General features: G+C 32.2%; 1 protein-coding gene across 1 annotated transcript in view; it reads right to left on the bottom strand.

The window, feature by feature from the left end:
* The window catches only part of MPDZ (multiple PDZ domain crumbs cell polarity complex component), a 215,033-nt gene that overhangs the window by 30,322 nt on the left and 167,682 nt on the right, over positions 1-17,029 (bottom strand). Inside the window, exons 29-37 of the mRNA XM_051970827.1 lie at positions 16,449-16,645; positions 15,405-15,496; positions 15,135-15,225; positions 12,841-12,921; positions 8,171-8,186; positions 3,210-3,301; positions 3,012-3,086; positions 2,297-2,471; positions 464-609 (exon numbers count right to left, since the gene is read on the bottom strand). Of these exons, the coding sequence (XP_051826787.1) occupies positions 464-609; positions 2,297-2,471; positions 3,012-3,086; positions 3,210-3,301; positions 8,171-8,186; positions 12,841-12,921; positions 15,135-15,225; positions 15,405-15,496; positions 16,449-16,645 (965 nt within the window). The remainder of the gene's footprint in view (positions 1-463; positions 610-2,296; positions 2,472-3,011; positions 3,087-3,209; positions 3,302-8,170; positions 8,187-12,840; positions 12,922-15,134; positions 15,226-15,404; positions 15,497-16,448; positions 16,646-17,029) is intronic.

Below are 17,029 nucleotides of genomic sequence, written 5' to 3'. Positions count from 1 at the left end.
TCAGGGAGGTTCAGTGAAGTCATTGATTTCTCAGTCAAGACTAGAAAAGGAAGTAGACTGGTTGTGCAAAGAGAGAAGATAATGAACAGAAAAACCTAATATCTACTTGTTATTAAAATAATCAGAGGAAGACCTCTGGAATACCAGATGAACTCATAAATTTCTGAAAAGATGGGTGTTAATCTGTAGAGAGTTATCTCTTCTAGGAGCTGTCTCTATTAATAAATCACAGGTCCAGTCCCTATCATTTTATCATCTCTAGCCCACAGTAACATGGTGAAAAGGGCACTACACTGTATGAGATATTCTTTATATATACTTTGCAGAAGAGGAAATGGAGACTCAAAAATGTTCAAAATTTTTCAGTTATATAGTGAGTATTTGAAGCCAGGTCCTCCTATTTCCACATTTAGCATCTCTGCTTGCTTCTTATCCTAAGATATTTTCTACTTTAAGTGCTCACCAGCAGTGTGTCTGCTCCTCCAACAATGCTCAGTCCAAGCCCAGTGCGTCCTTTGGAAATGTCAATTGTTGTTTCACAGCCAGGAATAATTGGACAGGTTGCTGGGTCGGAAGGGAAAGTAGCTGGGGTGGAAGACCTGCTTGTACCTTAAAATATAGAAGATAAGTTTGACTTTTATCAATAAACTGAAGGAATGGAAACTGAGTTATAGTTGCGAGAATCTACTGATATGATTGGCCCCTCACAAAATTACTCACCATATTATGAGATGTACAATCTATTAAATGAAAAAACCTGAATAATCTCAAACTTCAGGGAACAAAATACCTTCAGCAATCTTTGGTTCTAGACCACACCATTATTTTTGCTTTCTTTCTCTTTGATTCTATTCATATATATATATATCAATGGTAAAATGATTTGTCTGTAGCATTTTAAGGATTGCAAAGTATTTTCCTAACTTAATATTCTGCCTCAGTATTAAATGCAGTATTATCATTATCACCACTTTGAAGGCAGAGGCCCTCAAAGGAAGCATGACAACATGTGAGCTGTATGACCTGGGACATTGAACCTCTCCAGACCCCAAGTTTCCTCATCTGTTACATGAGGGGGTTGAATGACATGACCTCAAAAATCTGTTCCTACTCCAAATCTAAGCTTCTATTATCCTGAATCATTTGTTCAAAATTACACTAAGCTGTGTCAAGACTGGGGACTTGAAGCTATTACATACTTAGTTTCAGTTTATATTCTTCATTTAATATGTTACCCAAGAACTAGTTTTAAGAAAGCCAAGCAATAATAGCTTAAGTTTGAGGTAAGATGTTTCTTTTTCAGAATTGTAGAAAGATAGATTACTTTCTTGATTCTAAAGTAGTAAGAACAGGTGTAAACTATTTTCTTCCTTTTTGTTATTTTTATGTGCATAACTTCAAATTATTTGGGGAATGCTATTCTGAGAATAGAAGAAAATTTAATGAAAGGGGAAATTTTCTAGAAAATCTTCAAACATTTTAATGAATTGGCAAATGTTCTTTATATAAAGTATTTCTTTCATCAGATACATACTATTTTGCTTTGAGATATTGTTTTGAACTATTTTTTGAATGTTTTGAACTACTGTTTCCCTAAAAAGCATTCCAAAAAAAATGTGAATGTTTCAGGTTTTTTTATGCCAAAACAGATGAATCCTTTGGGGTTGTGAATATAACCAAATGGTGTCCTTACATTTCACAGTCAAGAACATAAAACAGTTTTTAAAAGTTAAGATGGTACAAATGCTTTAAAATGTGTTTCTTCATGAATGAGAGGTTTTTATACAAAAAAAGTTTTTTAAACATGTGAAAGAATAGTAATAACTTATATTTACTACACTTATACAAAGCACTTCCCTCACAACCACATTTACCTAATCTCAGTTGTGTAGTCCAAGTATTATTATCGCCATTTCTCAGATAAGAAAATTAAGACTGAGAAAAAATAAATAATCTTCAGTTGATAAGCTCTTTAGTATCTGATTTGAAATTCAAACCCATGCATGTTAATTGCAGGTCCATCACTTTTTCTACAATGCCAAGCTGCCCTCATGGCCTATATGTCATGGGCTCTTGATAAAAGTTTAGACTGTAGACTTCTGATATTTTCATTAAACTCCATAACATATTTTCCCAATGCTGACCTTTGCTATATCATATTCTACACCACTACTGATTATGGTATAATGAGAATTCCAATATATAATGGTATTATCTGAAATACAAAAGGAACTAAATGATCCTGGTTTAATAGACTCTAAAATCTAAGACTTGAAACTTGCAGTACTATCCTTACTTCTGATAGTTTCAGGTTCTGGAGATCCAGAAGGGGGCATCACTGGAGCTTGTGAGATATTCTTTTTTTCTCCAATGGATGCACTGAGAGTAGACTGGACCGACTGGACTTCTGAATCCTCTGCATTAATAGTAAGTTTTACTGTGTTCTTTGCAGTCTTCAAAAGATTTATAAACTGGTTGAATAAAAAAATTAATGAGAAAATTATCAAACTAATGCATACAGGGGACTAATATACCCAGAGGCTTATGTTCTTTAGGATTAGGAGAAGAAATAAATATGTTTAACACCCAGTTTCTTCAACTAAAATGTTAATGTCAGATTAGATGATTTCCAAGATTCCCTCTTAGCTCTAAATATTGAGAATCTATCTATTAGGCTACATGTACCAGGGAAAATCAGATCTGTAAATAAATTAATAAAAATGTTACTCTGCTTGTAAGACTGAGAGAGGATCTTGTTAAGATCCAAGAAAGACTAATTATTTTTAAGGTAAAGTAAAAGTCAGTCAGTCAATGACTAACACAATACATATAGAGAATATATAAATATACATATACAAAGAATTACACATGTAAATATATATATTTACAAGTATTATACATACTTATTTATCACATGTACATTTATTAATACACATTAATACAGCAGACATACACACTCATGTCCTTGGTTATAACTGTTTCATTAATCACTCCTAATTTGATAAAGGTACCTTTTCCACAGGATAGCCCACAACAACTTCATCATCTACTGCTAAGATCTGATCTCCAACTTTGATACGTCCATCCTAGGATGAAAAAGGAAAGTTTCTGATGCTTTTTTTTTCTTGGTAGCAATACCCTGTCTTGTTGTATTCTGATACATTATATTATTATATTCTACAATAATTAAGATTCTAATAAAACCTTACCTTGGCTGCCACTCCATGATCAGTCAGACTCTTTATGACAACTCCATTAAGGGTATCTTCTTCACTGATGGCAATCCCCAACCCCCTTGATCCTAGAGAAATAAAGACTAGACAACTCAGACAATTTTGATAAATAATTTTAATTTTCCCTAAAAGAAATGTATGCAGGTATAATTTAATTCTGCTTGCCATATTCAACACTTGATACCAGAAAAGTAGTTGGAAATTATTTAAAACCTCTTGCTTAAAGAACTTAAGATTTCTACTCTGCACTCAAGGCTTTATAATTTCATTCTAAAAATTTGATGCACATTTTCACATCTAACCCCTTTTGCAGCTGAAGCAGAAATACCTGGTTAACTACTGGTAATCAGCTACCCAAGGACCAACTGAGCCAGTCTGAGAGAGAGCGTCATCTCCAGGCACTTGTAAACTGGGGGGTAAATTTATTTTTAAGCCATAAAAAATAATATTCTAAATCATGAAGAATTTATGCTATGCATTAGTGGAAGAAACATCCACAATAAGGCAATAATGTATCTTTTAAAGCATTGAAACAAGTATATTAAGCATCTAATAAATCTGCATTTTTCAATCTAACCAATAATATGTATGTAGAACTTGGAAATATTATATGAGACATATGCCTGATTTTTTTCTGTATCTAATATGCTTTTCAAATAGTATATTCTTTCATTTCACTATTCCCCTTCTCTGTCCTATTCTTTTCTTTATGGACTTCCCACTCAAAATAAGAACTGATCCTAAAGCAGCCATTAATTTTATCCTCCTTGTGCTAACAAGGGCTTAGTATCCAGAGTCTGTTTCCATGGATACTTGAGTTTTGTGATTGCAGGGTAAAGGTGTCCCAAACTCTGGAACACAAAGAATTTCACTGAAAATCTGTTTAATCCTGAGAGTTGAACTTCTTTTATCTATATCCTTCACATTTTCTTTTATCAAAACCAAATGCTTAATAATATCAGCCTGTAATTCTCTTTACTATTAGATATAACAATATCAAAATAGTTTTTTTGCAGTGTATCTTGATCTCAGAGCCAACAATACTTTTCTTTGTAATTTCTACCCACATAACAGAAATAAAAGTAATGGGGAGGAATGAGACTGCTACTGCTAAATGAAAATGTATACATGTCTTCCCATGCTTCTTTGCAGAGGTGACAGGCAATGGGAATGTAAAATTGTACACATTGTCAGATTTGGTTGATATGCTGGTTAGGTTTACTGAATTGCTTTTTTTTTTTTTTTTTTTTTTTTTTTGCCTCTCTGAATTCTTCATAAAGGTTGGGCCTCTCAGAAGCAAAGGTTATATTTTAAAAAGAAGGCGATGGAAAAGCAAGCAAGCAAGAAAGAAAGAAAGAAAGAAAGAAGAAAAGCAAAAGAAAATTAATAAAAAGTTGTTGTTTTTTTTTAATTTTGATTTTTGTTGGTCAATGATTCACAGAATCTCCTAACTAAAAGAATCATGGGATCATAGACTTAGAGCTGGAAGGGAAATTAGAGATCATTCCTTATCAGTTACATTGATGCTTTCCAGATTTCTTAGATAACACCATCTGATCTGCTACTGTACACTAAAGTCTCTTGTCTTATCAGCTACACATTGCATTTCACCCTAAGGACCATGTGGCCTTAATAAGTTTAATGAATAATTTATTTCACAGATGAGACTAGATAAATTAAATGCTTTTCCCAAAGTTATAAAGGTAACAAGTATTTAAGATAGGATTCAAATTGTGTCTTCCTGACTATAAGCCCAATACTTCATCCTCTATGTAATACTGCTTCTCCTTTTAAGAATTTACCTGGTTCAATCCATATGTGAGAAAAAAAAAAAAAAAAAAAAACCTTTACCTAACCCAGGTAGATGCTAACATTGAGATATCAATGGGTACTCAAGGGGCTAATAAGATTTTAATATATGTATTTCCTCCCCCTGTCATGCCAGTCCCATGGCACAGGTGCTGGATTCTCTCTTCTGTCTTAATTCTAATCTTTTACACTTCAGTCCATTCCACCTCTTCTTGAGATAAACCAGATCCTGACTCTCTTCTAGCCCTCTCACTGGCCCCACTTATGTCAATAATCATTGTTCAGGCACTATCTCTCCTTCCTTATCAGTTATATTGCTGCTTTCCAGAATTCTTAGATAATGCCACTTGATTTGCTATTTTACCCTAAAGTCTCCTCACTTATCAACTACACATTGGATTTTACTCTAAAGACTATGGGGCCTTTATAAGTTTACTGAAGTTGAATTTTTTATGTGTATTATGTCACCTCATTAGGATAAATTGAAAGTTGAGATCGTCTAGCTTTTCAACTCCTATGCCAGCATGATGCTTCACACAATACAGAAGCACTAAAACATTCTTTATAATTCCATTCTCTTCTGTCTACAATATCTATGACAAGCTGTTAGGAAGTCTACAATTATAGATCTTAGTTTATAAAGAACTGAGCCTTGGATAGCCTATTTCACTTCTGGGTAGCTAAATATTATGAACAAATTATTCCAGATATTGAGCCATGTCCATCTGTCTGTGATTTCCACCATTATTCATGATTGTGTTCTGAAGAGCCTGGCAAAACAAATCACAGCTCTTTTCTTCATAATGATCTTTTTGATACAGGAAATCAACTATCAATGTTCCCCATGCTTACTCTTCTCTAGGATAAACATCATTGGCTTCTTCCAAAAATCTTCATATGGGCCTAGTTTTAATTTACCTCATTCTGATCCTATTCTTATAGATATACCTATCAATGTCCTTTAAAATGAGCCACCTAGAATTAAAGTCAACATTCATGATTGGGTTCTGGCCATTAAAGAATACAGAGTTACATTCTTCTTTGTTCTTTATATTATTCTTCATTTTTTATTCTTATTTTTATATTATTTATTTATATATATTTATATTATATACATATATATATATTTATATATATTATTCTTCATTTTAATGCAGCTTGAAAGCATTGATAGCCACTTCACTACTGACTTATACTAAGCTATAGTTCATTAAAATGCCTGTTCTTCCTTATAACTTTTGTCAAACTATACCTCCTTAATTTTTTATTTGCACAATTGGTTCCTGAACTCAAGGAAAGGAGTTGACATTTATACCATTAAGTTTCTTCATAATTAGATTTAGTCAAAAATTTTCATCCATGGACATGCTCTGAAGATTCTGATTCTGTCATTTAACATATTAACTTCAAGTCATTTATAAATTTCATAAACATACCATTCATGCCTAAAACCAAGTCATTAATAAAAAATGTTGACCAGAAAAAGGTCAAAGGATAAGATAATGATTAAGAGATGTTTTATCAGGTTAAAATTAATTATTTCTGGGTTGAGTCTTTGAATCAGTTCTTTAAGTATCTAGCCATACAAGGAACACTCTAGCCCATATGTATTCATTTTGTCCATGAAGATACCATAGAAATTTTGTCATATCCCTTATTAAACTCAGTTACATCATTATGGCTTTAATCATGATCTACCAGATTAATAATGATTAAAAAAAAAAGAAATGAGATTAATCTTCCATAATATGTTTTCAACAAATATATGGTGGCTTATAGTGATCACTCTATATATACTTGTAGACTACTATACCTTCATATTATGGAGTAGTACTTTAAAATTAACAACCTTAGGAGCTAGGTGACTCAATGGATAGAGCAATGGGCCTAGAGTCAGGATAACTTCATCTCAAATTCAGCCTCAAATACATACTAGTAGTGTGACCTTGGACAAGTCACTTAATTTCTGTTTGTCTTAGCTTCCCCTTCTGTAAAATTGGAAAAATAATAGGCTCTCCTTCCATGGATTGTTGTGAGGATCAAATGAGATAATATTTGTAAAGGGCTTAGTACCATGCCTGGCACATAGTAGTTGCTATATAAAAGTTATTATTGTTGTTGTTTTACATTTTCCAACTCTACTGGATGCAATAAGTAGAATGTACAGAGTTGTGAAGAAAAGAGAATATAGTCTCTATTGCTATTAGAGAAAACTATCTTGTTCCTAATTTAGGAAGTTAGTGAATAAGTGAATTCTTATCTAAAAGTCAGAATACAGGAAAATAGAAAGGTATATTTCCTTAAGATACTGCACCAACAAAAACTAAAGTCAAATACCAATAATTTTCTATAGGTTTTGGATTTTCCATGGTATTCTTTTTTTCCATTTAATCAAAAAAAAAGTAAATTGAATGTTCATTTATTGTCAGTGAATATAGGAATGAAATTATCAAAGTCAGTAATTTTTACAACTTTTTGTATGTGGGGAGGGACAGTATTTAGAAAGAGAAAAAAATCCTGGTTCACAATCTTGAGGTCGTTTTTTACTTTATTTGTCAATAACTCTCCTTATCCCTTACTTCACATATCTCTTATACATCCTATTGCTTATAATTTTTGTTTCCATATGCTCAAAAAATTTTGTACTTGACCCCTCTTTTCCACTTTTACTACAACCAATATAGTTTAGGCCTAAACTTAATTATATCTTCCTGCCTCCAAGGTATTCCTTTTTCATAATGTGCTGCTATCATCATGTTACTGCTCCACTCAAAAACTTTCAGTGGTTTTTCACAACCTATCCAACCCTGGCATTCAAGGTCTTTTACAACTGGCAACATCTGTTCAACCTCATCATTTCTTCACATAGTCTTTGTTCCAGGTAAACTGAATCACCTTCTATCCAACTTTATCCTAATCTCATAACTTTGTAATATTTCCAATACTTGGAGGAGACACCCTTAAATCTGTGAAAGTCCATTGATTTCTTCAAAGCACAATTCAGAGAGCATGAAGCCTTCTCTAATGACCCACCCCACAGTTGAAAGTGATCTATTAGATTCTTCTGATTTTTAAGAGTGTCTTGTCTAGCTCTCAGCTTTCCCCCATCATGCCATCTTTTATCATACTTACTTGTGTAAGTTCCTTAAAGATAAGGTAAGGGCTGTGTCATTTTTCATTTCTGGATCCCCAGTGTCTAGGTGTAATGTTTTGTACAAACACAACAAGCACTTGGCAGAGACATGTAAAAAAAAAAAAAACTATCAAAGTTTCCTAGAAATATTAAGAAATAATATTACTCTCAAAAGGTATTTCTGGAATTTTGGGGAAAGCCTCATAGAAAGGAAGGTTGGAAGTGAAAAGTGGGGCACAAAAGACCTTTCTTTGATTTTGATGAAATATCACTGTGCTATAAGAAATAATGAGGTTGATGACAGAAAAACATGGATAGACTTGCAGGAAATAATGAAGAGCAAAGGAGTAGAATCAAGAAAATGTTGCATAGAGTAACAACATATTGTTCTAAGAATGACTGAGTTGACTAACTCATTAAACTTTTACAAAGCACAATTACAGTGCTAAGTAAGTGGAGGAAGATGGAGAAGGCAGGGCTAACAAAGAGTCAAAAAATAGTCTCAGCCCAGCACACAATCTAAGGGACCATGCAAACAAATATGCACAAACAAACTATATACTGGATAAACAGGAAATAATTAACAGAGGGAAGGCCCTAGAATCAAGAGGGATTTGGAAAAGCTTCTTTAGAAGTTGGAATTTTAAGACTTTCAGAAAACCAGGCAGTAGAGATAAGAAGGCATAGCATTCCAGGCTTTAAGGTCAGCTAGAGAAAATATTTGGATATCAGAGATGGGATGTCTTTTTCATGGAACCACAAAGTGGCCAGGGTTACAAGATACAAGATTACATGAGGAAGGGGAGTGTAAAGTGTAGGAAGACCGGAAAAGTAGAGGATAGGAGTTAGGTTATAAAAGGCTTTGGATTCCAAACAGAGGATTTTATATTTTACCCTAGCAGTAATAAGGAATCATAGGAGTTTATTGAATATGGGGTTGTCACAGTCATACCAGCACTTTGAAAAAAAATAGTGTTATAGCTGATTGGAGGATGGACTGAGGTAGAAAAAGGTTTCTGTCAGAGAGATTCACCAGCAGATTATTGCAATAATCCAGCTGTTGTGAGAAAATGAAGACCTGCACCAGGGTAACAGAAGGAAGAGGAAGGGTAATAAATCTGGGAGATGTTGAAAAGGAGAACTGACAGGATGAGGCAAAAGGATGGCAAAAAGGGGTTGAGGGGAGCAGTTTAGTTTTGCACATGTTGAGTTTAAGATATCTATTCTATATCTAAAATTATGATTATGAATATTTGAAAGGCAGTGGAAGATGAGAGACTAGAAGTCAACAGAGAGGATAGAACAGATAGGTAGGTCTCAGAATTATCAGCATAGAGATGATAATTAAATCCATTGGAGCTGATCACCAAATGAGATGAGGAAAGAAGAAAAGGAAAAGGAAAGTGGAAGAGGAAAAGAGAATGATCAGTGTTCAAAAGCTGGAGAGAAGTCGAAGAGAAGGAAGACTGAATAAAGATGATTGAATTTTGCAATAAGATCATTCATAACTTTAGAATATCAGTTTTAACAAAAAAATGAAGTCAGAAATGAGACTGCATGGATTTAAGAGGATAAGGAAACCTCTATCAAACTGTTTATGATCTCAAAGAGGAAGAAGAGAAGAAGGAAAAGAATTTGAAACTTTAAAAAAATGTTAAAACTAATTTTACATGTAATTGAAGAAAAATAAAATATTTTTAAAAGAATGAGAGGAAAGGAAGTAGAGGCATCTATTGTATAGGGTTTTCTTTAGGAGTTTTATCAGAAATGGCAGAAAAAATATATAATAGTTAATTGAACCAACCAAGGTTGAAAGGACCAACCAAGGTTTTGTTGAAGTTGAAGAAGATGTGAGCATGTTTGTGGGCAATTGGGAAGCAGCCAATAGATAAGAAGAAATATGAAAATCCATGATAACATAGGAAAAATAGAGAAGAAGTTAAAATGGAATGGGATCAATTTTTCCCTAATATGAGGGCAGAAATTGGGAAGGAGAAAAAGTTCATGAATACCTTGAGAATGGAAGAAGAGTACGCTGGTACTAATTTTTTTTTATTTAACATTAGTATAAATGTTACCTAAAAGCCTGAGGCAGAGACATATCAGAGTGAATGGAAAACTATTCCAGTTTGAACATATCTCCTCTCAATCTATAGATTGCTAATGAACCATTTTGTTTCTGGCAAGCTAGTTGGTGTTCAAACATAGAATACAAAATTAGCATTATTTTTCTTTGAAAACAATGTTTGTTAAACCAACAGAAGAAAAACACTTTAGTCTCATCTATTTAATAAAGAAGATGTAAAGATCTGGAGAGCTGAGAAGCCTAAAATGCTCAAAATGGCAGCCTATAGAAATTACTAATTCTCCACTTCACTTCTGTCAGGATGAATACTAGTGATTAGCAAGAATAGATCTGTGGGAGGAAAAAATTTCTATCTAATAAGTAATTCAAAAAAGTTCAAAATAAGCATGTAAGAAGGTAAGCTGAGATGTCTAAGGTTAAGGAGAAAAAGGATATGTGTACACAAAATAATTCTTGTCTTTGGGGGCAGATTCAGAAATGTGAAATGCAGTAATAATTTCCTCACTCTGTTCATATTTTTCTAAAATATTTCTAAGGATATGAAAAAGGAATCAAAAGTGCAAGATGTGCTAACAATAATTCTGACCAAAACATGATTTACAAGCTAATAATATCTGATATTTGGAAATATTTAAATATTAAGTTGAAAAAGTTATTCACAGAACAATTCTTTGCTTATAAAAAATTTGTTTCTTGTTATATTCCCTACATAAGAAAATTTTATATAGAATTCTAAAGTTGTAAAACATCATATAGACAGGAATATGCTAGAAACAATTCTACTTAGTTTTGAAGAGAGGAGTTAGCATTTATACTTCAGTAATTGGCAGTCTTGGTAAATGAGAATGGGATATATTGTTTTGTTGATTGTCCAGACTTAAAAAAAGTTAATAATACAGATTAAGCTTAAAATGTGTGTCTCTGTGTATGTATATGGAAATACATATTTTATTTGTATATGTATGTGTTTTGTTGTTCAGTTGTTTTGTCATGTCTTACTCTTCATGACCTAATTTGGGGTTTTCTTGGCAAAGGTACTGGAGTGGTTTGTCATTTCCTTCTCCAGCTCATTTTACAGATGAGGAAACTGGAGCACAGTTGACTAACTTGCCCAGAGTAACACAACTATTAAGTATCTAAGGCTGGATTTGAACTTACTGAATAGAGTCTTTCAGATTCAAAGTCTGATTCTCTATCCATTATGCCACCTAACACCCCCAAACCAGTTTATTAAATATTTATCAGAACATCCCTGTTTTACTCTTGATGATGAGGACGAGGAGGAGGAGAACTAGCATTTATATAGTGCTTTGAGGTTTGCAAGAGTGCTTTATATACATTATCTCATTTGATCCTTACAATATCTCTGTGTTTATTTGATCATGAAAGGCAGGTAATACAATTATTATTCTCATTTTAAGCATACGAAAGCTGAGGCTCAAGATATTCATTATTTGGCCCAAAATCACAAAAAAAAAAAAAGGCTCTTTACTTCTCTTTACTTTAACTCATAGAGACAATATGGCAAAGCTAGGAAGACCTAGCTTCAAACCTGGTACAAGCTGATTAGGTGATCTTGGTCAATTTTCTTCTCAGTGATTCAGACTAACTCTCTAAGATTATATGTTTCAGAGAATGTGCTAACTTGTATTGATAGAAGACACTTCACTCTTGTATTAATCACACACACACACTTGCATATGTGAATGTCATATATCACATATCACAAGATCAACATTGAAACAGGATGTTAAATTTCCCAGGAGTAGTAAAGGAAAGTTTTTAAGAAATGAAAACTTGGATCATTAACAAAGTTTCTTTTGATAGAATGTGTAAAAGTTATGTTCTCTTTCAAACCCCTATCTCCTAAATGAAATGTATCCTAAGTCTTTTTAAAATAAGCCACATTGGAATGATTCACTTGTACCTTGAAGGGAAGATTCATAAACATTTCCAAAACAAATAAGATATATTGCTATTACAAAATTGTTCAGGTTATAATCCACGTTTAATAATTACTTTTTAAAAAAATATCCATTTCTTGTAGGTTTGTGATCAAACTCAATGCTTACTACTAAATACATCTAGGTTCCAAATAGATAGAAAATGAAAAAAATATTTAACAGCTATCTTTCAGAAAATACATGACTCAATTGTTTGTCTTCCTCTATTCAGACAAAATTAAAACAAAAGGCTGCTTCTATTTCACCTCTCACTCATCATTTCTTTTGCAATCTGGCTTCAAATCTAAATAATCAACTGAAATTAGTCTCTATTTTATACTTATTTTCTTTATATTTAAGTTACATATACTTATCGAGGTCTTCTTGTCTACTCTATTGGTCTCTATGTTTCTTACGAATGGGGAATATTTCACTTAACATATGTTTTGCCAGTGTGTAAGGTAGTGCCTGGAACATTACAGTTCCTTAATAAATGCTTGATTTAGAGCATAATAGATTGACTTTTATTATCCATGATTAAATGTTTCTCAGGAAAGTGATTTCTCTGTTTAGCTATAACTTAGAAATTGTTTTGAAAAGACACATAAACTTCATGGCTATTTAAAGTAAATTTACCTTGGGAAGTTCCAGATGGTGAACATTTTTAAAAGAATTGAAATCTGTTGTTATAATAGAACTGGTAACATTCAATTCAACCTAAAGGAGAAATTAAAAAAAAATTCAAGTATATTTTCAAACAAAAAAATCCATTTTAATTTAAACCATTCAACCAAGTGGCATTATTATTATTATTAACACATCATGGTATTTACAAATGTTATCTTCCAAACTGACTCGCAATCATCTGATAAAATACATGCCTTCGTGATTAAATGATTTTCCAAGGTTGCATAGAATTTCTATAAAGTAGCTATGTAAAAAGTTCTAAGACAAGTTCCTTAACCTGAGATTCAAAAACTTTTTTTAAAAATATATTTGAGAACTATATTTCATTGTAATTGGGTTTTAAATGTTACACCATTTAAAAACAGTATTCTGAGATGGCTACAACATATATAAAGTTTAAAAACCTTGTTTTTTAAAAAGTCAAATTCCCTAAAACAACCAACCCTACCTCAGAATCCATTAGCCTTTTTTTTTCTCCTCTATTTGAAATCAATCACCATTTAAATGTATCCTTTTGAAAACTCAAGATATGCTCCACTGTTTTCTATAGCAACAATAACTCCCATCAATGAAGTGCTTTGTTCATACTAACATCAGTCAGCTGGTATGAATAGCTATATGAACTTCTCTCTCACACAACTTTAACTGTAAAACCAAGAAAGATTGTAGCAGACACGGATTCACTGTATTAAAAAGTCATCTGTTCATATGCACTTGAATCTATTTTCTGAGAAAATAGCATTGTAAAGAGGACTTCAAAGTACTATAAGAAACAGAACAAATTTGTGTATCACTCTGTACTGAAAAGAGGACACTTCAAAACAATAAAACATTGAGTAGATAATTGTGTTGCCCTTTGCAGAATATACATAGCGCTTCCTCTTTACTTCTTAATTCTTAAAGTTATTATTTTTATCCCTCTTATAGTTAGAAATTTGTTATCTCTATTATAGTAGAACAATAGGAATATTTGTGCCTGTTTTGCATTTATAAAAATATGTCCAACTAAAACATAGATACAAATAACATATAACAAGTTATACAAAGTTATAATGAAGTTATATTAATTTATATATATATATATGTCATTTTCCCCTCCTAGAGTATTAGCCTCCTGTATGCCTAAAGCAACATTTTTTATACTTGTGAAATTTTTTTTTCAAACATAGAAATTAACTGAGGACCATGGATAGTAAATATTGGCTCATTAGTGCATGTTGGTATTTCAAAAGGGGGCTTTTTTATTTGCTTTAATAATTTCATGAACCAAAGCTTATGGATTAATTTAGAGAATTTTGGATCAGATAATTTTAAATTATTACTGAAACTTGTAGTTGTGTGGAAATTAGAACAAGTAATTTGGTATAATTTTGTGACAATAATTGTGCATATATGCATGTGTATGTATTTCTACTATCACCAGGATGCTCTAGAATCTTTTGACTTTCATCAGCTAGAACTGAATTTTGCTGATTTTCCCATTCTAACTTAGTTTTGTCAATTGATTGCTAGATTTTGCACCACACATGTTTTTCATTGTTTTCTTACAGTGTTTTAATTCTGCAGCATTTAAAAATGGATGCTCTCCCAAAGAAACAAGAAAGACTGTTGTTCTTAAAGTGCACATTTTAATGACAGAAATCCAAGAAACATAATTAAGGCTAGACTTGGAAAAATGGATTGTCAAAGGTGCATTTAGGATTAAAAAAATGTTTAATGATGAAGAATTAGCCATAATCATAGTTAATACTTACATAATGCTTTCAAGATTGAAAAGTGCTTTACAATTATTATCTATACAATCCTTCTGGAAAGTAGGTGGTATTATTATCCAATTTTAGGAATTGGAAACTGAGGCAGAATAACCTCTATGGTTTGCACAGGATCATACAACTTACTAAGAATATAAGACCTGATCTGAACTGAGGTATTCCTAACTGCAGACCCCAATGTTCTGTCCACTATACAATCTAGGTGCCTCATGCATTAAAAAAAAAAAAAAAAAAAAAAAGAAAGAAAGAAAGAAAGAACATGTGGTACATGACTAGAAATTTGATGCCAAATCAAGTGACTACAGCAAAAAAGGGCCATATATATTAAAAGACTTTTAAATATGTGGAAAAAATTAAGGTATCAATATCAATTACCTTGATTCTTTTTTCCTTATTAATTTAAAAGCACCACTCTACAGAGCACTTAATAAAGTCTTTTCACAAAGGAAAAAATATATATAACTAAGATACCTCCTGATTCTGAAGAGCCTCTACTGTAGAAGGTAAACCTTCCAATCCTTTGCCAGGACAAACAGCCATTTGATTTATTGCATCTTTATTTCTAGAAAATAAAATATAATCATATTAAGTTCAATTTAAATAAAAGCCAAATCTGTGATATTCATTAAAAAAAACAACAACACACATTTGGTTTTCATCTATGCTTTGAATACAGGATAGAATTTACAAATGACTTTCTAGCTAAAGCATTTGGAAAACTAGTAGAAAAATATGGCTTACCTGATAAAAATGATTTTTACTTTTGATGGGGCACATTTAATTATTGATGAAGCATTCTGATGACTTCTTCCATATAAAATTTGCCCATTTATCTGTATAAAACAAATATAAATTTTCCTTGAAATTTAGATTTTATTCATTCATAAACTACTACTTAATAAAAGTATACCATGTTATTACTTTTGATCATTCTGATGAAATGATTTTAACTTTTTATCTATATCTATAGATATAGATACACACATATATGTATACAAATATATATATACGCATATGTGAACACACACATATACATATATATATATATATATATATATATATATATATATATTTAACAATCAATTTCTGAGGATGGAAATAAAGATAATCTTACTTTCTTCCTCCCTTTTCTCTTTCTGTCTGTCTCTGTCCTTCTGTCTCTCACATACATAACATACATAACACATATATATACACACATGCACAGTTTAATGACCATGCAGTGTCTAAGATTAGTCACCATGTGCACTAGTAGTCTAAGGCATCTGTCAGGCAAGCAGGAAGTCACTGGAGCTTGCAGTCTTCTATTAGCTCCAGTCACTTGCAATTTGGCTCTCTCATCAATTAACAATCTATTCAAATTATGCAGAGGATTTTCCTGCTGTGACTGCCGCCAGTTTCCCAGTACCTAACAGGAATCTCAACAGTCACAATCCCAAATGAGTCTCCGTTTGACTCATAGGCAACAGAAGTTCAAGAATGTGCTGATATTTTATACTATGTTTTATAGTGCTTTATTTTTACAAAGCATCTTCTTCACCACTCATCTAGTGAGATACATAATTGAGGTATTGTAATTCCTATTTTATAGTTTAGCAAATAAGGAGCTAGGTGACTTATCCATAGTCATTTAGGTAAGGCCAACTGGACCTTCAATAACCAATGAGATCCTAATTTTTTTTTAAATAAAATAAAAATGAATTATTGCTCATTGCAAATTGGTGATTCTTTTCACTAAAATTGTCTTGTCTTCAGAGACATTGAATAGTGTGCACAAGAGCTTACTTCTAGAAGTTCATCTCCAATCTGTAGTCGACCATCTTTCCCAGCTGCACCATTTGGGTCAATTCCAACTATAAAAACACTCATTCTCGATCGATCTTTGTTTCCAGCAAGACTCAGGCCCAAACCAGTTCGGCCTTTTTCTAGTTCAATCATGAAGAGTTCACCTGCTAAGGTTCCATAGCGTTGAAAGATATTTTCTATGCAAAATACAAAGTGAGCAAGTTTTAGGAGTTAATTATGTCTAAGCTTTTTGATCATCTTTACTTAGTTTCAATCTCCAAATGCCACTGATTACTTAATAGGTATTATATACTTTATACTACTTGTCCAGTTTCCTGGCTTTTTTTTTTTTTTTACTTAAAGCTTTTATTTTCAAAATATACCATGGATAATTTTCAACATTCATCCTTACAAAACCCTATGTCAATTTTTGAAAGAAATTAACAAATCTTAGAAAGAAAGAAATGATGCTCTATTTTGTAACAGTTTTGGCAAAATCAAAGAATCTCCTTTGCCTTTTGGAATGGCTCATTTTTTAAAAGAAAAAAAATTGAGAGCTACAAAGTAATTTGGATATAATT

The sequence above is a fragment of the Antechinus flavipes genome, chromosome 1 (genome assembly GCF_016432865.1).
Source record: "Antechinus flavipes isolate AdamAnt ecotype Samford, QLD, Australia chromosome 1, AdamAnt_v2, whole genome shotgun sequence".
In the NCBI taxonomy this organism is placed as follows: domain Eukaryota; kingdom Metazoa; phylum Chordata; class Mammalia; order Dasyuromorphia; family Dasyuridae; genus Antechinus; species Antechinus flavipes.
Note: the sequence above shows the minus strand (reverse complement) of the source record. Positions and strands in the feature narration are given on the sequence as shown.